The following is a 25012-nucleotide window of genomic DNA, read 5'->3' as shown; positions in this document are numbered from 1 at the left end:
TCCACAGATTACTGGCTACTTAATGGACAAGGAATATACCCCCCTGGATTAGACAATCAAAATGTTCACTTCTTAATAGGTAACAGACTATTCGACCACATGGATAACCAGTACCGGCCAATCCTTGAAACTTGTAATTTTTACAATCTCACTCTGCCAGTATCCAGGAGATTCTTCAATTTTATGGCCTCCAAATGTACAACCCAATAACAATTCTGACCTTGGGTACTAAAATATCACGTTGAAACGATCAATGGCTGCTGCTCTGCATGAGAGTTCACTCTACACAGATCCCCTGTTTCCAAACTCAGAAGATGCAAAGGGAGCAGACAATGAAGGTGCATACTTATTTACTAATATCTAGATGTGTTTTAAGCAGTTGTACACAAGTGTAACTCTATCAAAATCCATTACTTAATTTTGTTGTATGACCAATATCTTTCAGGCTCCAAAATTCTACAATAAAATTATTTTTTAGTAAACACAATTCATGAACGCTAATTAAACGTGCCTTAACTATCAACTGGGAGTATGAACAAACAGAAGCTATCAGATTTTGTGCTATAAACTGTTTATGACACTCAGTCATTATCTGGAGTATTGTGTCCAGTTCTGGAATCCTCAACATAAGAAGGATATGGAACTGTCAGAAGATTGAAGCACCTCCTGTACGAGGACAGGCTGAGAAAGTTGGAGTTGTTCAGCCTGGAGAAGAGAAGGCGCCAAGGAGACCTTCTAGCGACCTTCCACTACCTGAAGAGGCTATAAGAAAGCTGGGGAGGGACTGTTCACAAAGGCTTCTGGTGACAGGACATGGGCCAATGGGTATAACTGGGGAAGCATAGATTTAGACTAGACATAAGGAGGAATTTCTTCACCATGAGAAGAGGCACTGGCACAGGTTGCCCAGGGAAGCTGTGGCTGCTCCATCCCTGGAGGTGTTTAAGGCCAGGTTGGATGGGGCTTTGAACAGTCTGATCTGGTGGGAGGTGTCCCTGTCCACGGCAGGGGGGTTGGAACTAGAAGATCTTCAAGATCCCTTCCAACCCAAACTATTCTACGATTCTATGATTCTACACCTGCAGAGATGGTTTCTTTGGAAAACTGTGACTGTTGAGAACTTCAGCACCAACACACAGAAGAAAACCGGACAAAACTGATAATGCTTCACTCCCAATTTTACAGTTTTTCACCACTGGAAGTCTTTATTTTCAGCTGAGGATTTTTCTTTGTTTGAAGACAAAAAGATTTTATATTTTACACTACTCCTGCCTAAGTGTGAGGAATTTTCTTTAAATACCTAATTAATTTAAACAGTGATTGACTGTTTAAAAATCCAATGACATTTCCTGTCTTGGTCTAGACTTAATACAACTGAAAGAAACTGAGCACTACAAGTTCTGCGTTGCTATATTTTAATATAATGTCATGCAACTACATAAGATAAACCTTCACTCTGAAAAGGTTTATAGGCCCCACGGATCTCTCTTTTTTTCCTAGAAATAATATCTTTATACTTTAAAAGTGGCTGTTCCTTACCTGAAAAGAGTTCATGCATCGAAGTGAAGGTGGCAGAGAGGTGGTACTCAAACCCAGTATCAGTAGTAATTCCAAACACGTTTCTGATGGAAACCTTAAAGGATGAACTCCGATATCATTTTCCCATGCATCAGCAAGGCTATAAAGACATAAAAAGAAAAAGCCCACCTTTTTAATTCTCTTAAAATGTATCTAAAACACAAGTTTCAAATAAATATGCATCACAGTATTATGACAGAAGATTATGTTCACATTTTCCCTGTAAACGTCACAGATAGGTGTTTTATTAGAAATACAAGGTGCATTTAGAGTACCTTACCGATACCATCAATCTTACAAAAAGACACATAATGTGAAAGGAAAACCCAGCACATACTAGAAACATAAGCACATTGCTCTCATTCAAAGTTTGAATGTTTCTGAACCAAATCTCATCTGCCCCTAGCAATTTCCCATTGTATAGTGGTTTTACATATAAAGTATTCCACACAGAACATAACATCTCCACTTATTATTTTGCTGCTAATAAGAAAAATGTCCTTTCACTTCTGAAAAGACAGGTCAGGCATGATTTTCAAAACTGTTGTTTATGATGCTGTCACTGGAACCTTACCAATAGTCTATACCAAGCAAAAACTCCATCTCATTTTGTTTTATACAGCTTTCTGCTTTAGATGTATTAAGAATTAAGAATTCTAGAGCTAGTCATAAATACAACATTCTGAAAGCGCATTTCTATAAACTACTCCCTCTACCATATGCTGAAGAACAGATTAGTTCAACAAGATTAACTCAAAACACAAGAGCATTCCAGTTCCCATTGTTCAGGCTTGTCTCTTCCTCAGTGTACAAACTGTCAGACTGATTAGTGATTCAGTGAATTTAATAATTTTATCTGCAGCTAGTACCAGATACTCCAAAGCAAGACGGACATCAATCATTCAAGCAGATCCAAAAGCACCACTTTGGAAGACAGTACTTGCTATCTTTCCATGTCCAAGACTTCACAATTTCAATAAATAATTTTAGCACCAGCTTTCACTTAATTCCTCCAGCTCTTCTGGAAATGTATTACTCTAACCAAACCACTGCTCATGAACATATCAGCTTGTTATAATGTCCTTCCCAGAAACAGCTGCATTTTTTTAAGCACCTAAAAGAGTAGGCACCATCCCAACATTCACCATGGTGAAAACTGAGCAAATACCCCCTTCACAATATCTGTGTAGCTGATTCCCATTCCATTAAGTCTCCCAAACCCACCAATCTGCTATAAAGTCCTGCTTCTCAGGTATAAAGTTTCATATGCACTTAGAATTACAGAATCACTAGGTTGGAAAGGACCCAACTGGCTGTCGGTTTACTTGGGGGAAAGACTGTTGGCATAAAGACATCTAGCCTAACTATATTGCATTTCTTGTGTATTAATGGCTCAATTATTGGTATTTCCCAAAACAATTCCAATGTTTTCCCCTATTACAAACAAATCATGTGTGTCATAGCACTTACTAATCCAGGAACATTCACATTAGGAATTAGTCTTTACAACTTGTTCTTTCAGAGCATTTTAACACATGTGGTTGTGGAAAGGCACCGCTTTATTAGATCACGTCTCTTCGTTCTTCTTTACTCTATAACTCTTAGGAGTATTTTTCCATAATCTTCATAGTAGAAGAAAAACACCTATGCTTAAAACAAAACCAAAACAAAACACAGCCTTCCTCTCCCCCTGTTTTTGCACTTTAGTTTCTTAGAAACTTGCTGTGTAAGGAAAGTTTTCTCACTCACAGTACAGGAGAGGAGATTGCTTTCTGTTTACTGAAATAGGCAGATGGGCTGATAGTGCTCAGTAATTCCTTCCAGGCCAATCCCAAACATGGACAGGCTGAGCTGGCTGAGAGCTCCTCAGCCACGTAAACAAAACTTTTGCTGTCCTGATCTTCAAAAAAACCCAAAAAACCACAACCTCCCAAAAAACCAAAACCAAATCAATTTGACAGTAAGGTAGGGCAAATTGTCATAATGAGTTTTTGGGAGGGCTGAGGAAGACGATAGCAAAGAAATATGTGGGATTCAGATGTGCGCGTGGTGACTTTGGTTGTAAACAAGACTTGGCACACACGTGCTCTCTTTCTCTGATTTTATAACTTTATTTATTAATGAATTCTTGCTCCTAAGCTTTCCTTGACAGAAAGCTAGACCAAGCCTGCAAGAATTAGCATAATTCTCAGAAAACACTGCACAGCTTGCTATGATGGCTAAAAAGAATAAGGGGAAGGTAAGACACAATAGCTGGATGAAGGTGAGGTTAATGACAAATAATGCCTTTTTATGGTTTTTCCTCCTGGAAACATTCCATTTTTCTACATAGCAAAGAAACCACGACATTCTGCACTTCCCAGTATGACAAAACAAATCATGACCCTCAGTATCAAATAAAATTCATCATTTCTATGCAGATTCCCTAAGTCATCACAGGGTGCAAGACTGCACCTACTTCCAAGTGACTTCATGACAGATAAAATCTGACCTCTAACTATTGACCTTGACAGTGTTTTTGGGAGATATTAGTCAGCTTTAGAAATCAGACTTTAAAAGAATAAGATGTAGTAAGACATACTCAGTTAAAAGGTCCAAACTAAGACCATGCTCTGAGTTAAGGACATGTTAGAATGATCTTTTTTTTCCATAGGAAATTAAATCTACTTCTGTAAATCATCCAGTTTGGTCTGCCAGTGATCTTGCCAACAGCAAAACTCTAATCATTCTAAGCATCCTACCTGTCACTTCCATCCTTCTCATTTTCTTCCTCTTTTCTTTATTCTTGCCTTTCCCAAAACTTTTAAAACCCTATTTCAATCAAATTTTCTTTAAAAAGATCCCAGATACATTAGGTTTGAGTAAATTTTATGTTTTCCTGAAAATCGGTGTCTAAGTAGTGAGGAGAAATCCACATGAGCTACTCCATAGAGAAAAGCTGCTGATGGAGCTCAGCAACATATATATCAGGTAATCAAGTGATCTTTACCTGGAACAATATTAGCATAAGCTCAACTTCTACCTAGCAAAACGAACTGCTACAGTAAACACACTCTTCACAGCCTACCATGCTCCGTAGTAAGTGAGCCAAATGGAGAGATTTGGTGGTTTTACTTAAGTGCACTCAATTTTGTGGGTTCAGGACAACAGGAAAAGAAAACCTGTTAAGTTTTCGGACAGGAAGAAGAGCTGGTGATAATGGAACTGATTCCCAGTAAAAGCAAGAGTCAGAGCTCTTCCCAGTATTAACTAAACTTGAGATGCAGTCTCGACAGACTAAAATGACACAAACTCATTCATTCTGTTCCATCTACAAGATGTACATTAGTCTCACCCATGAAAATACAATACACAGACATAAGACTAAAAGATATAATTACGAGTCTTCATATAACTTTCATTTTGAGAAAGACAGAACTGCTTATGATGAATGCTAATCAAATTGTTTAAAATATGTTTGGCATACATTTCAGAACTGAACTATTAATAAAGTAGTACAGAAAATGAACCGAGTAAAATTCTGTTCAACAGAGAAGATATTTGGCTACTGTGCTAGATGTTGATATGAAATAACTCTGTGCTAAACTGTCAGAATGGAGCATTCAAAAGAAGTAAGGAAAAAAGATAAAAGGCTGAAACTATCTTCCCCCTTGTCCCTTTTGTCCCCCTTGTGCTTTCTCCAAGGACTGGGCTGTTTGAAGGAGAAATTTAGGGCACACCATTGTCACACTCCCATTACCAGCCAAAGAAATACAGAAAGTAAAATTTCTATAGTAGTATGTGAAAGATGTTTAAAAAATTATGTGATATTTTTAAAGCTGTTTGGCTCATAATAATGGGAAATCAAGAGAAATATGGATGTCTTCAAAACCAAAAAAATCAGCAAATGTTAGCTGAAATTCAACCAATTAATTGTGAAAGCAGAGATGAGCAAAACTTGAGAACAACTAATCAGATAGGACTAAAGATAAGACAATTACTTTTCCAGCAGCAGAAGTAATTGATCACAAAGTTTTCAGATAAGCACTTTTGATTCACCATGCATCAGAGAATGGTATTTCTTTATTACTCATTATTGAACTGATGATCCCAATGAATTGCTAAAATGCCTACATATATCAGAGTAACATTTAAAAATTGTGCCCTTAAAAGCAAGGTTTAAGACCCCAAAATCAGGAAAATATATTTATTTCACAGTTCTTTGATGCAAGTACTATCAGTCATTTATCAGATCATGGAACCCACCTGTAATGTCCTAACTCTTACTGAAAAACGTAATATTTAGAGCACGTCAGTGAAGCAAGAGAAATATTTATATTTCAAAATCAAGAAAAAATTAAAAGTATTATCAAAAGATTCTAAAAAAAAAAACGGACCAGACTTTTCCCTAGACTGCATTTCTCCCAGATGAAGCTTCTTCCATCAGTGCCAAGGCCATTTATCAGTAGTAGCCACTCTCCATCGCATACAAGAGTCACATCAAAATGCAACTGTCTCAGCAACAGACAAAATAAGTCTTCTTTGAATAAGAACAGGCAAACCCCACGTCTTACCTTTTCAGAGCATCCCATTACCACCTCTGATTTACAAGCCTACTTCCATAAATTCATTAAACTAGGGCACTCTACAGAGATCAAAACTGGAAAACCAAAAACGTTGTTATTCAGACCACTACTCAGTGTTGCTAACAAGGCACTGGATTAACTTAACTTGATTGGTTATGATCTAAGCAGACACACTCCACATTTAGGGCTCCAAATGCTGTGAGACCCTTGAAGGAGATTACTTGGTTAGCTATGGCATCAGTGTTTTGCTGAACCAAGGCTATGTTGAAGAATCCAATATAAAGGTTGACAGAGGCTCAGTGCTGGCTCTCAGAGTTCAGTGACTGTTGTTAAGGCTGCCCTTTCCACAAGCTACAGCTCCAATAGAGAAGATAGATGACTTTATTGAACCAAAGGACAAACCTGCTAAATTACATTACTATTTGTAAAAATGATTTAATGTAAACCCAGTTCTAAATTATGGTTGATGATGTGTGTATAGACTTAATATACCGGGAGGCTAAGTTATTTATACTTTTAATTATTCTTGCAATGATCTAAAAATGACATAAAAATCAATGCATGCTCATTAGCTACTAAACTCTTGCCAAAATTTAAATAAGGAACACTAGGAAGTATAGTGCTTCTACAACTCAGAGCAAATTCTTTTGAATAAAAAAAACCCCCAACTTTCTTTACGGAATCTCTGCTTCCATCCTAAACCAGACATCTGCAGCCTTGTTCTAATGCCATTCATTATTCACTCTCAATAGCTGGGAGTGTTGAGGTTTTTGAGCAAATCTTCCCTAGGATCTTCACTAGTTGCATAGCATCCCAAAGCAACAAGTACTAAAACTCTTCCAAGAGACTACAAAAGGAAGAATGAAAATTTGACTTATTGGTGTCCCTGCGAAGAAATGAGTAAGATAAGAGGTACATATCAAGAGAAGTAGGAATACAGAAAGAGCAGCAACCCAGGAATCCACAAGGAGGTGCTTTTTTAGATTTATTGCAATGGACTACAGCAGCCAACAACAGAAGCTTCATCTCTAAGTTTTAAACCTTATTTTTTTCAGTGCATAGCTATAAAGACAGGATGTAGTTTATTTAATTCAACTTCTACACTTCCAAGTAGTCTTAAATACTCTATCCTGTAAAACATTTGTATAATAAAGTGATACATAATCCTTGTAACTAAGTCACATTATATAGACAGTATATAGTACGTATGCTTTAATAGTATATCTAGTTATATGGTAATTAATTATATGCTAATTATGCCCAGTTCTATAAAATATTATATATCATAGCTACATACACACACATATGGCAATTATTACCAATTTTCTTCTGGGTAATGCATATTCTCAGTGGAGTAATTATGTACTTCTGGAATCTGGTCAAAAAGAAGTTATCTAGAAATCTGCCACAAAAACAATGCAGCAGGTTTTAATTACCTTATCCTAAAAAACCAAAGTCCTTCTTGAACTTGAAGTGTGTCATCAATTGAAAAAGACAAGTTATTTAATGCTAACAAAAAAGGCTTATAATGAAAATTCAAATTTAATCTCACCAGAGCACCATCTTCCCACTGCCATATTTCAGAATGGCTAACATTGGAAGCATCAAATGTTCCTGTAATATTTCAAAGGCTTTTTAAGTAAAATTATAGTATTTCCTCCAATGAATGCTTTTGTGATTTAAAACAGATATTCCATAGGAAATTTTCTCATTTCTAAATCCAATAGGTAGCATAGATTAAGTAAGTCAAGCTAAAAGGTACATTAAGAGAATATTAAATTTGTTTGTTTGCATTAGACAACTGCATATGAATCTCGACTACATTTATTTTATTTATGTATTTTAAATTATTTTACTACTTTTCAATTTGCTTTCATTATTTTAAACTAGTTAAGAGAAGTCAGAGAGAGAAGTAAAAGCTGCCTATCTCAACCTGTGAATTACAGGTTGAGATTTCTTTCGTTTCTTTGATACCAACAAACATTTCTATTAGACTCAACTGTCCTACATTAAATTAAATGCAGCTACATTGGTTTTGGTACAGTTATTAAAAAAATACTATTAGCACAAATAAAGCCTGTGTATAGTCCACAGAATATAATTATTTTTTTCTCAAAGTGATAAAGAGCAAAATCAGAAAATCAAATAATGGCATTAGTACATTGTGCCAAGACAAAACCAGTTGTTTACAAGTAGATTATTCCTCTGAAGCACAGAAAACTTCCTCCACATATACAGATTTAAATCCTGTCTAGGAGTAACCTTCTTGTGACGTATGTAATTCCTAAGTAATGCTCAACATATTTCTCCAGACTAAAGATTTTCAGGTGTTCACCAACTGCTTTTCTACATTCCTTTAGCTGGCTGCTATGCAATTTCAAAAGCATTAATTTTAAGTTGCAAACCGTATCATCCATAAACATATTTTCATACAGTCTCTGCAGAAGACAAAACAGTATTTCAGCTGCAAGAATCACTGAAAAAAAGCTTAAACACCACAGGGAAGGATTAGCAGATGTTCATCTATTCTGCAACCTTTAAGATGAAGATTCATATTATCTAAAATGAATATATGACAAGTAACTATAAATCAAGTAACAATGCCTAAAGCAGGCTTACATTCAACGGGACACCTAGATGTGTGGGACCCCAAACACTTGCAAGTGTACTATATTTAAAATTCATGACACTACTCAAGCCATTCTCAGATGGTCAGTGAGTGTAACAAAGACATTATCATCTGCATTTAGTTTTAGCAAGAGGAAAGCAAAATAGATTGAACATAGAATGAGAACGAAAAGGATTTATAATTTTACAGGAACTGACCTTAGATATAAAATCCCATGCCTGACATGTACTTCCTAGATATGTCCTACCACCAAAACCTCAGTGCTAAAAGGTACAGCGGAGCCAACCCATAATAATAACTGCATATGGGGAGTGAAATTCTTTTGCCGTTTATCTGCAAGTTCAAGAGATTGCAGCAAGCGCTGAAGCTGTAAAAGCAGAAAACTGCAGCAAATTTTCATCAGTTAGAATGAAGTTCTGCTTTAGAGCATCTGACTGAACACAAGTTCAAAGAGAAAACAGGTTCTGCCGGACTTGTAATACTCAAATATATGTAGATATAATAGGAAGAAAACTTGGCAGACAGAATTCAACAGACTCACCATGTATTTCCTTGAAACCACTTTTCAAAATTCCTTATATCATTTTTGTCTAGCTGGGTGCAAGAGCAGATCTCATACGTTAATTTAGAAGTTCTCCTACAAAACCAAGAAGAGCTTAGGAGCTTAGCTCTTGCTGGGCACTGTTTAAAGTCTGCTGCAACTGCTCTTGAACATCCACACTATGCAAAATTGCTGGCACAGCTCCAAAGTACAATGTAATTGCAGACTTCTCAGCAGCAAAGCAACATGGTCCCACTAAAAGGAGAAGCAAATTACTCTCGTAAAAACTGCACGGCCAATGCTTTAGAATGTGCTTCTTCACTTTAACGGTTGCGTTAATGCTTTAAGCTGCAGTTTTTGAATGTCTTACTGCATCCCAGATGAAAAGGATTCAAATAATTTTGCTGAAAACAATAAAGATACAGATTGCTGTAGCCAGATCACTGTTGATAATGCACCACAGTGGAAGACAGCACTGCTGATGGTCATCACCATCTAGACTAGTATCAGTTCTACTATGACTCTAGACTGCAGTCATCTTGGATATGTCTGAAATTCAGAATGAAGGGATAGATTCGCCTGCTCCTTAAAATACTTCTCTTCACCTTTAGCACCTCTTGATTCCTTCTTGGATACAGCTTACTCTAAATTAGAACAGATGGCTCATAATTTCCCTAATGTAGGGCAATAATTGTAGACTACAGTGCTTGGGATGGATGCAGAGGACACAGCGCAGCATGCTACTAACCTATTCCCAAAAGCCTGACTGGTTCCATCTCACTTATATGGAATATCAAATGTGAGCAGCAGCACTGCTGACCTAAAAAGCCACCCTTCCCAGCATTTATCAAAAGACAATTCAAATTTTGATGTTAATTTTATTGTTTGTTTGTTTTTAACCTTCCAGCACTTTAAGTTATGTAGAAAAATATGGGCCACAGCTCTGGCAAATGGGAGTAAGCCTCCTCTAATAACTCTTGTTTCCTGAAAGGTAGAAGTGCACAGTGGGACTGTAAAAAAACAAAGCACTATGTAAAAGCTCTTTCACAGCAACAGCTGACATCAATAATGTTAATTTTCAGTAAATGCCAAGTAATTCCAGACAGCTCACCCTTGAAAGATTCATGTAATTTTAAGGAAGCATTTCCACCTACTCATTGGACAAGTGAAGTCTGGTGGACTGGCTGCCTTCCTCAGCAGACTCTTCTTGAAACTGCAGTTTTGAAGCTATAGCTCTTTCTCAACAGAGGTATTGGCAAGAATGTTCTCCTCTACACAGCCACCTGGTTTATAGAAATTGTAGGGAAAGTATAAATCTGACTATTTATCTCTAAAATTCTTCAGTGGATTTAAAAGTCAGGGTTGGTAGAACGGGATGCCTCTCAGCCCCTCCAGGCATCATGACACTAGGTATAGGTAGAAAAGTCTCTTATCTCCTGGGCTACACTTCAGGCAAACTCTACTACAGGAGTGATTTTACCAGCTCTTTCCCCTCTTCTTTCCCTCTCACATGGTGGAACTATAATGAAAATACAAAAGGCAGACTCAGGAAGAAGAATTATTTATCAATATTGACGTCTTGAGTTTTGACTGCCCAGATGCTATCAATATCACTACTCTTCTGAGGTGCTTTTACAGCTCTTCATGAAACTATAACCTTAACTCAAAAATAATCAAAATGAGATGTTATATTGTAGAACATAAAACACATGATGTCAAGTATATTATCACAAAGACCCTTTACCTCAACAGAAAGTTTCCCTATGTACAAATGCTATATTCAGAATCTGAGAATTATTTTGCAAGATGTAAAATGTGAAAGTTTGATTAAGGATAAAGGGCAATAACAAAGCCCGAATCCATCATGTCAAGGCTCATCAAATAAAAAAATTAAATTCTTGAACTAGTTCAGTACAAAAGGTTCCAAAGACCTCATAAATAGTCAGTCCAGATTTGGTGAGGGTTAGATGCTTAAGAAAGAAAAGACCCAACTCATTTGAAACTTCATTTAATTCTCTTCAGTTCACCCAATTGATGCTCAGATGAGCAAATTATTCAAAGACAAAATGCATAAGGAAAGTTTAAAGCTGGAGAGAGTAAAGATAAGTTTGCTTTCAAAATCTCTTCATAATGAAAATAGGAACGGTGAACCAAGCTGTACCACCTTAGCAAGGAATTTTATTAGTATATCTGTTTCAGAAGAAATTAATATACAATGTCCAAGATTTAAAGACGACTATGCTTACCATTCTTGACCTCTTATAATAATTCTAAGAATCATAAATGTGAGTTCAAGGAATTATTTTATTTCAGCTCCTAGTTCCAGCTGTGACTGACTTGTGTTCCAGTTTCATCTGTTTGAAATCTTCCTTTGCTCGGCGAGACGTTACTAAAGTCAGTCCAAAAATACCTGGTTCACTTGCACAAAACAGCTATCGGATTTCCAAATTGGTAGATCTGATTAAAATATATACAGAGTAGTAATGACTGTGTCATGTGTGCCTAGTTTCAATACCTATTACTGACAAAATCCCAAATCTCACAGATGCTGCAGAAAAACAAAACAAAACAAACCCAACAAAACCAAAGAGATGAAATATAATAATTTAGGGCTTCATCAGATTTAAAGATTATTTTACTGATTCTTCACCTGAAAAAGCAGAAGTTTATATGCAGACTAAATAATTCTACATCAAGCAAGGTGAGCATAATGACGTTCCAAGACAATGTTCCAATTACTTATTAAAAATAAAAAAACAAAGCCTAACTCAATTATCTGGAGCAGGGAGAGATTACATAGGCCTGTTCTATCAACATTGTGTAAAAACACACACATAAGCTGCTTAAAGTTCATCACCTGTACTTCAATCAATAACCTAGAACATCTATGTGTTTGCATCCTTTCATACAATATTCAGTGTCGCTGCCTATAAAAATGGTAATACCAGCCCCATTCAGGTTTATGTTTTTAATTCAATGGTTTTTTGGGGATTGTGCAGCCCACTTACCTGCAGACTGTCCCGCATGGACTGCCAGTGAATGTAAATTTTTTCAGAGGAACATGGAACAGCTTTTCAGAGTTAGTTATCAGAAAACCTTGATGAATATAGGGGCCTTTGCAAACAAAAGGAAGAATATTTTCCCAGTTGCAGTCCCAAAAAGATTTCTGACAATGGCAACATAAAACTCACTTCTACTAAAGTTATACCCTTAAGGCATTACAACAAATATACATTGTTAATGGTTCTTCTTGCAGTCCATGGGAATTTCAGTTTGAGGAAAGAATACCCTATACATTAGGATCTGGACATGCCTGCAGAAGCAGATAACTCAGTTTCATGAGACTGCAAAATTATTTTATTTGTTTGACGCTTCAGCTGTGCCTCTGAATGATCTATAGAATGGAAACGCTAACTCTGAAATACTATCAGAATAGCATTCTTGCCGATTTGGTAAGAGGAAGTCAGGAGTGAAGCTTAATTCAAATCAACAAGCACTGAACATGAAACTGGATGAAATTTACCCAAAGGAGGACTGAATGAAACAGTGTAGGCATTTATCATTGTGTAACTGTCAGAAAAGGAGGAACAACTAAATTCTTGAAAAAGACAAAGAGTGCATTTAAATTTAGAGTGCAAAATTTCTGGACACACAAACTGCTCACACACAAAGTGGAAAAATGTCACACACAAAGTGAAAAAGTGTCTAAAGCAACTATGGTGCTTTGAAAACGTGCAACTTTAAACTTTCCACCAACCACATTACGGACTCTTGTAAAATCTTTTTGCTAAAATTGCTAGGTTCAATTTTTAAAATTTAATTAAATGGTCTAATTTTACATCGTATTTTTCATTTCCAAGCCCTTAGAAACTCTTTAATTTCCTAATTACTGAAAGAAAACAAGAGGGAATTCAACATAAAATATGTCACGAAATACCTTCAATTTAATTCTCCTTCTAGAGCTTCCTAGGAGAAGACAGTAGGGGCATGTTGAACTGAGGTCCCAACAGAGGTATACATGAGTAAAAATTACCTCACAGAGAAAGAATAGAGATTTGGGTGCTGAAGAATGAGGTCAGGAAATCAAATCAGTTGTACAGGAGAATTAATCCTTCTTCTAGGGGATGAGGCATATCTTTTTCATCTTCTGTTTTTTAATTCAGTGTATAAGTAATTTCTTTCTAACAACGATAGAAGTTTTCCTCTGCTGGTTCCTCGTATAGTGAAATGGCTTTAAAATTCAAGAGATGCTGTCACTCGATTTTTCTTTTTATATTAGTGGTTAATAGCAGCTTTGGCTTTGGAGTAAATGGATATGGAGGAAAGATCCTTCATACTACTCTCTATGATTTCAGTTCTGTGTTTCTCAAATTCTCTCCATTTTTAAAGTGTACTGGACTGTCTGAAGAGCAGCTTTGCACCGCATGGATAGAAATTTTTTTGTCTCTAATAAGGAGTTAGATAAATAATCACAAATCCCAGTGGGCCTTGTTAAAGCAATATCATAAAATTTTTACACTTACTTATGACCTTGGGAAAAAAAATTGACTACATATTGGTCTGAGCTCATGCTGACTGATGTGGCTGTAGGGAAGGGACTGCTGAAATTCACATGTCTAGCCATTAGAAACAGATTTATAGACACCATTTTGATAAATCAGCATAGCTTTATTAAGCAATGATTTTAAAAAAAAAAAAATTAGTAGTTACAGCTGAAAACAGAAGACATTTCGAACCATTGCTATAAAGCTGGTGTGACCTGTTGGTTCCGTGCACTGTTAGCATACTGGGAGGTATCTGTATCACTCAGTGTTAGGTACCCACAGACCTGATTGATGAGCAGGGATGATTTCGCAGATGGAGATACTGGCCCCAGCTGTTGACCCTGCCTGGACACCCGAACTAGTCATCGCTCATTTCCTAAACTGCCATGGTTCACGGTGCAGTGTCTTTAAGCAATCCAAAACTGGCAACAACTTACCTTCCACCATATGCTCTAAACTACAGCAGTCGAGGACTTAACTGTCAAGTGGCTCAGACATCTCTGTGCACAAGCAGGGTGAACAGTTGGTAGAGTAACCTCAGCAGCCAAGCCAAACGAACACCATGTCTGAAAAGCAGGGCTGCTTAAGTAAGGCAATCTAAGTTCCTTATCTAGGCAGCACAGGGAAAGAAGCTGAGGTGGCATACCCCATGGGCAGGTAGCAAACCCAGTACGGAATGTGGTATTCTTTTGCCATGTTACCACAGTCCCAGTAAAGGCTCTGAGCACAAACTAAGGGAGCATGGCATTGGGCGCTATATAGAAGATGTGGTCCACAACCTGACAGCTGATCACTCTCTAGGACAGAACTGTCTGTTGAAACTTCTACGCAAATAATGTGAAGTGTACTCATGTTAGACACCAGTGTCTTCCCATGAGGCCTCTCCAACTGCCTGCTGCCCACTGCTGCTCACCGCCACCATCAGAACAAACAGCAGCCTCAATGCCAGCACCTAGTACCAGAGGGACAGAGTGTTTGATATCCTGTCCTAACAGTATTGAAACAGAAGGGCATTCAGGGCCCTAGACTGGCAACAAATATCAACACTTATTTCCTCGGCAAGCAGTGAAGAAAAATTATTTAAGAAAAAAGATTAAATTAAATCAAAGTTGAATGAGCTGATGCTCTGTATGAACAGTGATGGCACAGCACTGCTCTTGCCCTTTACTTAAAGCCCCAAGTTCCCTGGCCACAGCATAAATTCACTCCCTGGATGTTCTCATGCAAGTTATTCCTACCAGCTGTGCTACATGAAGATTTGCATATGCTCCATAAACCTTAATTCTCTTTTTAAGACCTATTATACCAAGCAGGAGGCCATTTCTTAAGTTGAAATGGGTTTTCAGAACAATATAAAGACGAAAATGTTTTCTGGCCTCTGATTTTTAAACCTTTGGGTAAAACTAAATCACTTCCACAGTGCTGTTGATATTCCATATAGACGTATTCGCAAATACCAGGCACTCCAGAACATTATGCCTGAATCCAAAGGGAGAAGTTATCCTGCAGTACAAATAAAAGCTGTAATCACTGTTCAGAAAAAGCTCTCAGCTTGCTTCTCAAGGTTTTTTTCTTCTCTGATGTACTGACTTCAGAAGAGAAGAAAATTCCATATTTCAAAATGTAATTACATGAACCTGCAGCAACGTAAAGACCACCACAGATCACAGGATTGGTTGATCCTGAGCATCCACAGACAGGAAAATTTATTATTTGCACGCATTCAATCCAAAGCATTGCTGAACAAAAGCCTAATTACTAAAGTTAGAAATTCACATATGCCACATTTTCCCTTTCCCACTGAAACTGCATTTTTTCTGGAACAGTTTATTTTTATCATTATTTCCCCTCTTCACTGATAAGATTGTGGCAAAATTTGTACAGATGCTCGTTCTATGCAGGCACGACACAACACTGACAGTAAAACATCAGGTGTGGCCCCCAGTGAAATTTAACAAGCAATTAAATCCTAAATAAATAAATAAATAGAGCCAGCAATCAAGAACAGAGCTTCCTTCCCTAAAAATAACCTTAAGGTTAATTCAAAATACCAAACGGACACAGCAGCATTTTTACATCAGTCACAAATGTCCAAACTACCTCATTTTACTACATCCCACAGTCCAGTTTGAAAACTCACAGCAGACTAATTGCCAGTCTGGAAAGATCAACTTTCTGCTAGCCCCTTTTCCCTGTCCTCAGCCAGTACATGTCCTCACACGTCTGTCAGGTTTCCTCTGTGCACGGAAACAGTCTTCCATAAATAATCCCTCCACCCTTCACAAAACTGTCTCTAGTTTTAACACCTCCTTTCCACAGAGCTGGTTCCCAAGTTCTCCCTTTCAACTATTCTGAAGCTTTCCCTTTCTGCTCTGTCAGAGATTTAAGTGCTTGTACGATCCATGCTTATGTTGATGGAGCCCTCTGCAGCACTTAGGTGGCTGCAGACATGAGGCAGAGTCTGAGGAACCACACAGGGAACCAGCCACCTTTCCAAGCTGGCACTAGGGCAGCCTGCATTGGGCACACACACACACACCCCAACATTGCCAAATCACTTAATGCAGATTATTTTGGCTCATCAATTTAGTTTTAAAAGCTTTCTTAAAATTTTATGGATGAGGAAGCACAGGAACCCTAGTCTTAGCTTAGAAGCAGGAGAACTAGGGAAAAAACACATACAGTCTGGCAGCTGAGTTCTGGACATGAGCAAGCTAGGAAAAAGGAAGATAGAGGGAGGTGAGGCCCTGGCACAGGTTGCCCAGGGAAGCTGTGGCTGCCCCATCCCTGGAGGTGTTCAAGGCCAAGTTGGATGGGGCTTTGGGCAGCCTCATCTAGCGGGAGGTGTCCCTGCCCATCACAGGGGTGTTGGAACTAGATGATCTTTTAGGTCCCTTCCAACTCCAACTACTCTGTGATTCCAGGGGATCTAGAAGGGAGATTAAATCTAGGTTTAGCAAACTGCTGGTGAAGGAGTTGATGTTACATACAGACAAAAATGTAGCTTTGATGAAAAGAAGTAGAGTAGGCGTGTAAAGACTGAGACGCAAACACCATCTCCATGAGAAGCCTTTGAGTAGACCTCATTAAAAGCGGAGATAAAAAGCAGAAAGCAAGACAGCTACAGATAAAATCCTTCACAAATAAAATTAATTAGAATGGACTTCAGATGGAGTAGAATATAGGTAAAGAAATTATGTCATGTGTGATAATTAGTAAATTGTTGAATATCAACCCAAGCAAGACCATGGTACCAGTGTGGCTCTGCAGGCACGTGCAAATAGGAATGGTTGGACTCGATGATCTGGTGGGTCTCTTCCAACCTGGTGATTCTATGATTCTATGAAACTGGTCACTCTGAAGAGCTTCCAGAGATCAACAGAGATACGGTGAAGGTGAACTTCAGAGTCTTTTGGCAGGTCAGTGACAGTGTTGGAAAACTGAACCAAAAGGATCATCTCCCAGCCAAAAGGCTCATCTCCCTGCAAGAACAGGCACTGTATCGAAGCATTCCTCTTTGCTATTTCATCATGCTTCATCTTAAAGCACGTTTCTTGACAATATTATTCCTACTAAAAAGCTCTGTGGGAACCTCACTGCTCTGATATTAGAAAGTTTCCAATCCCCAGTCTAAACTACTTAATAATCAACTCTGTCTGTATCTTCTCTCCAATTTCTGCTGAAGACAATCAATGAACGTTGCAGTTAACTATGACCCAACACTACCCTAAGTTCTCAAAGCAAACTGCTGAGTTAGACTTTCATCAGACATAACTGGTGATACAATAAACTCACCTGGACATTTGTGTTAAATTTAATGGTCCTAGAGGTTAAAGAGAGCTGCAGAGATGCTATGCTGAGGGGCAAAAAACAACTTCTCAGTTAAAGATTTCTTCTTTAGTAGCAGAGTTTCATCTGTTTCAGAAAAACAAAATATATTTTCCAATATAATCTCTCAACTTAGGCAGGATTTTGTATTTCTTAATCATTGTGATATGCTTGAAAGTCCTGAACAATATTAATGACACATAGTCACTTGTGTTTGAAATACAACAGCTGAACAACAGTTTGCAGGAATAATATGCAAACAGCTGAAAACAGGCAGTAGAGAATATCAACAGATAAATATTTTAGATACAACTACAACCAGTAAAGCTTACATTTCATAATAATATTATATGCAAAATGCACTAATTCCTCTTCTTACAGCCCCCTTAAGCCCCTTTTTCAGAAGATGATTCTTTGCATTACCCATTAATCCCAGCTAGTCAAAACTATGCTGAATTCTTTTTTTTTTTTTCTCAATTAAAAAACTATTCCCCAACTTCAGGAAAAAAAAATTAGGGTAAAAAATAATTATAAATGCTTCAGCAATGTTCTCTCTAGGCCATGCAATTGTTTCCATCACATGATACCAACTTTGGACACAAATGAAGAAACAGATTATATTGCTCAACCATATGGCTTTCTGAGAGACAGGACAGTTGGGAAGCAAGCTGATAAGGACAAGAAGTATATGCAAAAGTGCAAATACCACACTGAAATGTCTAGCAGTCAGTCAGTGTAACGCTCATCTAAATGTAGAAAAAAAAAGTTACGAGCAACGCTAACAAGCACAATAGCAAAAAGTATATTGTGAACATCAAAGGCCTTAGGGTATGAGAGTGCCTTGACCCAAGCCTGTTGTACTGATAAGTTCTCAAAGCAGAAGCAGTGGAACATAGTAAAAAAGCAATAGTAACTCTCAAACTTGACAACTAAGGCACCTTAGACAATCTGCAGGCATATGTACATCCATTTTTTTTTTCTGAAAGAAATGTGTCAATGACACATTTACGGGTGGACGAGGTGCTAAGGGGGATGGTTTAGTGTTTGATAGGAATGGTTGGACTCGATGATCTGGTGGGTCTCTTCCAACCTGGTTATTCTATGATTCTATGATTCTATGAAATAAAACAGTTTTGGAGGGTTCAGGAAAATCAGTGTCTATAAGGGAAATAAAAATTGTGTTTGGTTTAAAACCCAACTTTTAAACAGTTCTGCTACTGATCCTACGCAGCAGCCCTGGTCAACTGAACCCATTGATATCAGCTGAAAAGCCCCAACAGTAGCATTGGAGACATGGTCATCCAGTTGACACACATGCCAGCAGCCATCTCCCATTTACAATGAGAACATTTACAATGACACACTCTACAATTTTGCTTTTTCCAGGAAAGCCAGCAAAACCAAGGCCCACAAGAGCACTAGAATTACTTCTGTATTCCTGCCTTTGGGACTATGGAGAACTCCACAACATCAGAATCTAAACAGTGTTTCTGTAAAGTAAGGAAACGACCTGAAGGCTTAAGAGGTATTATCATAATGTGTACACCCTGGGAAGAACATAAACCAAATGTAATACTCTTAACAACATACAAGAGGGAAAATGGGCACAGTCAATCCAACAGCTCATGCAGCAGATATAATAGTCCTGCCTTCAGCAATTATTTGACTGAAATTTGGCAATAATTGACTAGAATTCTAGAATTCTGCAGCCATTTTATTCCCTGGAAAAACACCTTTCACCTTTCCAGTCAGATTTCCTCCTCTTCTGCCTCTTGATATCCACATAGGCATCACTTACGCCTATTAACCATTACAGTTATTTTGTTTACAGCTTAAGGCTAGTATTCAGAGGAACCAGCATAAGAATTGCTTGTTCTGTTTATCCTTGATGCTACAGCACTCCAAATGAGCAACCAACAGCAATACCCTATTGTTGCCACATACATGGAAATGCCCTGAACAACTTCACAAATTAGCCTTCCTTGGTCTCAAGTCATATGCTCCCAATTTGCTTTACCCTTACTGATTTAAAAAGTATTTCAAGTAAAATTAGCAGAGTAAATAATTTAGTTAATCTAAGTATTGTTAGTTCATGCAGCCCATCATGGAGAAATACATTAGAAACAATAAATGCTAATTAATTTAAAGCAGACCAAGATCCTAGAATTCAATAAATCAGGTTTTGAGGTTTAAGAAGTTCTTGTCAGCAATCTGTTCAACAGGCTTTTGTAAGTTTTGTTATTTTCACTGTTGGCTCATTAGAGGATTCCTGCCCACTCAAATGGATCCTGTCATTTAAAAGGCATTATAGGAGTTGAGTACTTACAGTTCCCACGTGAACCCAACAGCTTGTGAGAAACAAACTGTAAGCCTCCAAGTGGAAAGCTGCTATAGATTAACCTATGATTATAAAATTATCCTCAATGGATCATTGCTATCACATTTAAGCTATCTGGCTTTCAAAAAAACAGTGTTACAAGAAAAGCAAAATGAATATAATAGACATGTATACATGTCTTACAGTGCATAGATGTGACATTGCTGTCCCTCCAGCAAACTGGCCAATTAATCTAACTCCTAAATGTAAGCTGCAAGAACACTAATCACATGCTGTAATCCCAGTGCAAAGTTCAGCATCTCATGTCCATTTTGACAGTATGAAGGCAGAACTGCTTGCCAAATCCCCCACTCCTAGACCTAGAGGTAACTCACTGAAAGTAGCAGATCAGTTTAGAAGAGGTTAAAAAATTACTATACAGCAGCAGTGAACTTTTGAAACTTGCTGTTACAAGAGATTGTGGAGGCAGACAGCACGAACACGGTCAAAAAGCATTTACTCAAATGGATGGTCAAAAGATGCACGAGAAGATAGTAAATTAAAACAGAAAGAGTTGTGTCCTCAAACATACAACCTCAAAAATACAACAACTGCAACAAAGCCTTGAGGCTCACATGCTACATTAGAACACCTTTGGATGCTGGAAAGAGGATACCAGGCTAGATAGTACACTGCTATGGCCCGGCATGGCATTTCTTACATTCTTATCCCATAAAAGTGGAATTAGATACCTGGCAGTGCAGTTGTTTCAGACTTTACACTTTAAATTAGTTTCAGATAGTCTTGCTGCATTTAATTCACGTTATTTTCCCATCCAACTTAACATTTATGTCATTGCTAATACAGAGATTCCCCAAACAGCTGAGCTATAGCAATATGAACCAGAGAGACAGATGAACTACTAAAATTTTTGAACAAAAATCCAAGAGACCTTCTTTGGTAGACAAAAGTTCCATTCCAACATTTTTCTCTACTTCAGTTAGTATATCTACGACTATTTAAAATTGGAAAGATTAGATACCAAAAATATGACAGCTCTGAAAAGGTGGAAAGATGTATTAGATCTGTGTCTAGGAACAAGAATTAAGTTCTTCAGTAACTACCATAAAAGGATGCTGCACATGGCAGGTCTGCTTTCAATAAACAAGAAAGTTGGGATATTTCTCCTGCAAGTTATACTTAAAAGTTGCACAAACCTTTCCCTAGAGATGGGAAAGGATTTTACTGAAGTACAGTACTGAAGAACAGTTCTTTCTTCTGAAGAACAATCTCTAGCTAAAAATAACTGTTCTCAGATGGAATTTTCATCTCTTCCGACAAGCTTCACCCCAAATATTCAAAGTTCAGGAGGTTATAAACTTCCACACATCTATCAAACTCTGAAAAGGGTTCCCCCCGCTCCCTATGTCAAACCTCTGACTGGCATCAGACTGAATCTTTCAAAAAGCTTTGCCTGACTGCTCAGTCAGCTCTTTTAAAGCAATCTACCCCAACTGTGGAGTCAGATCTCTTAACTTGATACCCCAAATGAAGGAAACAGAAAAAAAAAAACCCTATCTGAAACAGCAGATCCTTCATGCTCCATTTACAATCACACCCACTAATTTCATCATTCCAGATATAGCACAAGAAGTTTATCATACTACAGCAATCACCTTAAAGACACCATAAAACTGAAACACTGGCCACCACTTCTCAGTCAGTCAACTCTTGGTCTGTATATTCCCATATGTTTCCTACAGGCAAGAGTTACTGAAACAATAGCAAAAAGCAATCTATTTCAGACATACAAAAATCACTTAAATGGGAAAGAGTTTGGTGCTTTTATGAGAGGTGAATTACTCTAGAGTCATATACAGAATGAAAACCATTCTTGGGACAAATAAACAACATTCTGGAATCCATCAGTAACAGCTTCATAAACAGCTCACTATACATGGACTGTAATAAAAGCACTGGGACTCAAAACTTCCAGCCTTTCAGCAACAAACTCAATTTTCTAGCTTATTCTCTCCCTCTAAAGCTAATAAAATGAACAATTTCTAGAAATCATTTTTCAACTCCTAAATCATAAGCAGCAAATTCTTAAATAGCAAAAGGCTTCTGCAAAAGCTGTAAACTATTGAGAGCGACTCTATAGATACATATCAGAAATACAAAGCTATCAATGACAAAGCTTTGCCTAGCACATTGCTATTAAAGGAAAAGTGTGATTTTCCTCTAACTGTACCTTCACATATATTTTCTGAGATCAAGTTATGGTCAAATTGCCATGTAACCAGATTTTCAATTTTCTTCATACATTTTTACAACACTCTCACTTCAGCAGTATTTACCATTATCACTCCCAGCAGTCGAGGCTGTTTGCATACGGTGTTATTTGCCAACAACCTGATAGTTGAAAGGAAGCCCTCTTCTGTCTGCACAGCAGATTTGTAGGTGAAGAAAGTGAGCCTTGCTGAGAGAAAAGTGGAGGGAACCAACATAATATCTAAATAAGAACGAAGGAGAAAATGCAGGAGGCATCCTTCTCTAATGGGAGTCAATTACACTCATAATGTACTTTTTTCATAGGTGACAAGAAATGACAGGATATAATTTGAACTAATTTGTTGTAGGATTGCTCATAAAGCTCCCACACGGGCTGGAAGCCTAACAGTAGACAGACCTACACAGCACTCATGCTGTCACACACAAGACACACCTAAGTGTTTCTAGCCCCGTTTAGAAGCTGAAGGATTAAGTTACAAATCAATACAACATTTAAAGGCTAACCTCAGGAAGATCAGAGGACTAGGGCTCTGCAAGGAGAAATGCCAAGAGCTACACCATAAACAGCATGTCCAGATATACCTAACCATGTCTTAACTTCGCAATGCCTTAAAAGCTACTGAATGTTCTTATGCAATGCAGTCTAACATATAGAGAATATCCAGAGCACAACTGTTGATTCTTTTCCAAAAGAAAGGTGTATGGAGAGAGGCTCCACACGATGTGTTCTTAGTTTGGTTCTATTCCATATCTCAATCACTCTCCCAGAGACTGGAACAAGAGAGATGTTTCCTTCACAGACAATATGGAGTTGAGAAGGGCCATCAGTATGCCACATGTTGGAAATTAAAATGGCCAATGCCAACAGGGAAAAAGGTTCTGAACAAAATTATGATGTAATTAGGATGTGACAAAGGACAACTGCACAAAACAAAAAGAGAGGAAGGCTGCTTATTAGACAGTAACCTACTGGAAAAGATCTGACAGTAAATGCAGATCAACAAATTGAACATGAATTAGCATGTTTTTGATAAAAAGGTAGATGCCACACAAAGGGTAATCACCTTCTCAGCAATATTCAGCCTAATTCAGAACACAGGTTTATTACAGCAAGCTCTGGGATCAGCCTACCCAAACAGCTACACTCCAAATGGGTTAATTATCATTGCGGCCAGTATCACTTGGCAGCCAGTAACGAACCATGAACATTTATCCTATTCACATGTTTGTTTCCTTTGCATCATTAACATTTAGAGCAACACTGAATGTAAGGTACAGCAATAGATATGCCAATGATTTCCCAGAGGGAAAAAAAACACACAAAAAAAAAGAGTTCTGTTGCTCACTAAAGCACAGTATCATTCACAGGACAAAATTCCTAGTTTAAGAGGAAAAAAACAGCTCCCTATCTGAGGAAGAGAAATAAGCACCATGTTAATTACAAAGAATGCAATACTCTGTTCTGAATAAAGAAGGAAAAAAATGAGTTTTGGAGTGAGACCATAAATTTCTGCTGGCATCCTAGAAGTCTTGAAAAGAAAGACATGGACAAAAGCTACTATGCTTCCCCCAAGTGAAATAATCAAGTGCATCCCAAGAAATCTGAACCTAAAAATTACTTCAAAAAGAGGGTACCTGGATGTGAATTATTAGGCAACCTCATTTAGGCTCAGGCTCTCCCTACCAGAAGCAGCTTGCCAGGGGAGAATTTCAAATAAAGACCTCAACTGCTACCTTGGAACCATGTATTTATCTCAGAGAAAGACAACTATTGCTTGTGTAAGGACACTCAGTACAGATTTTCTTTCATTTCTTCACCCATGTTTTACAAATGCGTGATTACGTTATTATATTTAGATATTAAAAATAGCGTTCCAATTTATTTACCTTAAACTGTCTTAACCTATGGCCCAGCTACCCAGCACAGACTCTGCAGCGTCCTCAGGTAAGAAAGGTGCTTTCCTTCCCATCGCACAGAACAGATTCTGGCACTGTAGGAATCGGACAGGACCCAAGCATAGCCTCAAAACAACTGAAGAGCATCTCTGGCAAGTAGCAGGGTATTAGAGTGCACACTTATCCCTTGCAGCTGTTGGGGTCTAGGTCACAAGCTGACCTCCTGCTGACTGCTTCCTACACAGGAGATACCGTTGCTTACTCCCTGCTCATGGGGAGCAGATCATGGGCTCTGAAACCTTAGCATTATTTCAAAGGTAGGTTGTCTGCACAGAAACAAGCAAGTATAATTATCAGAATGTGGGCATGTAAAACATCTGGAATTCGCATGATCAAGAAATCACACACTTTGTTCAGAATTCTGGAAATAATATTTGAGATCTGAATGTGAACACATTGCCTTAAATAAATTGTACTGGTTTTGGTATTTTTGTTTCTACTGTATTTACATTCCTGTTCAGGAGAGAAAGACTTCAGTCTTACTGCACACTTCCAGGCAGTACTTCAAGCCAACTGATTAATGAGGTAATGGAAACAGACTGACATGCTAATGTCTTTTTTACTCTTCTCTACTAGGCATACAAAAATGGGAAACCCATACTAAACAACAGTTACTTCGGTTTCTGAACCTTAAAAAGAAGTCCCTCTTCTTTCTCCTCTGTTTTTATAAATGTCCATGGGCTGAAAAGGTAAAGTGTGAATTACTGTCAGACAAGAATCAAAACCTCAGTTGTGCTTTCAGCTCCCTGCAAAATTCCAAAG

General features: G+C 37.8%; 1 protein-coding gene across 1 annotated transcript in view; it reads right to left on the bottom strand.

The window, feature by feature from the left end:
* The window catches only part of UBE3D (ubiquitin protein ligase E3D), an 82636-nt gene that overhangs the window by 31805 nt on the left and 25819 nt on the right, over window positions 1-25012 (bottom strand). Inside the window, exon 9 of the mRNA XM_069851313.1 lies at window positions 1540-1678. Coding sequence (XP_069707414.1) covers window positions 1540-1678 — 139 coding nt within the window. The remainder of the gene's footprint in view (window positions 1-1539; window positions 1679-25012) is intronic.

Source organism: Phaenicophaeus curvirostris, chromosome 2, assembly GCF_032191515.1.
Source record: "Phaenicophaeus curvirostris isolate KB17595 chromosome 2, BPBGC_Pcur_1.0, whole genome shotgun sequence".
NCBI lineage: Eukaryota > Metazoa > Chordata > Aves > Cuculiformes > Cuculidae > Phaenicophaeus > Phaenicophaeus curvirostris.
This window is presented reverse-complemented; position numbering and strand designations above follow the sequence as displayed.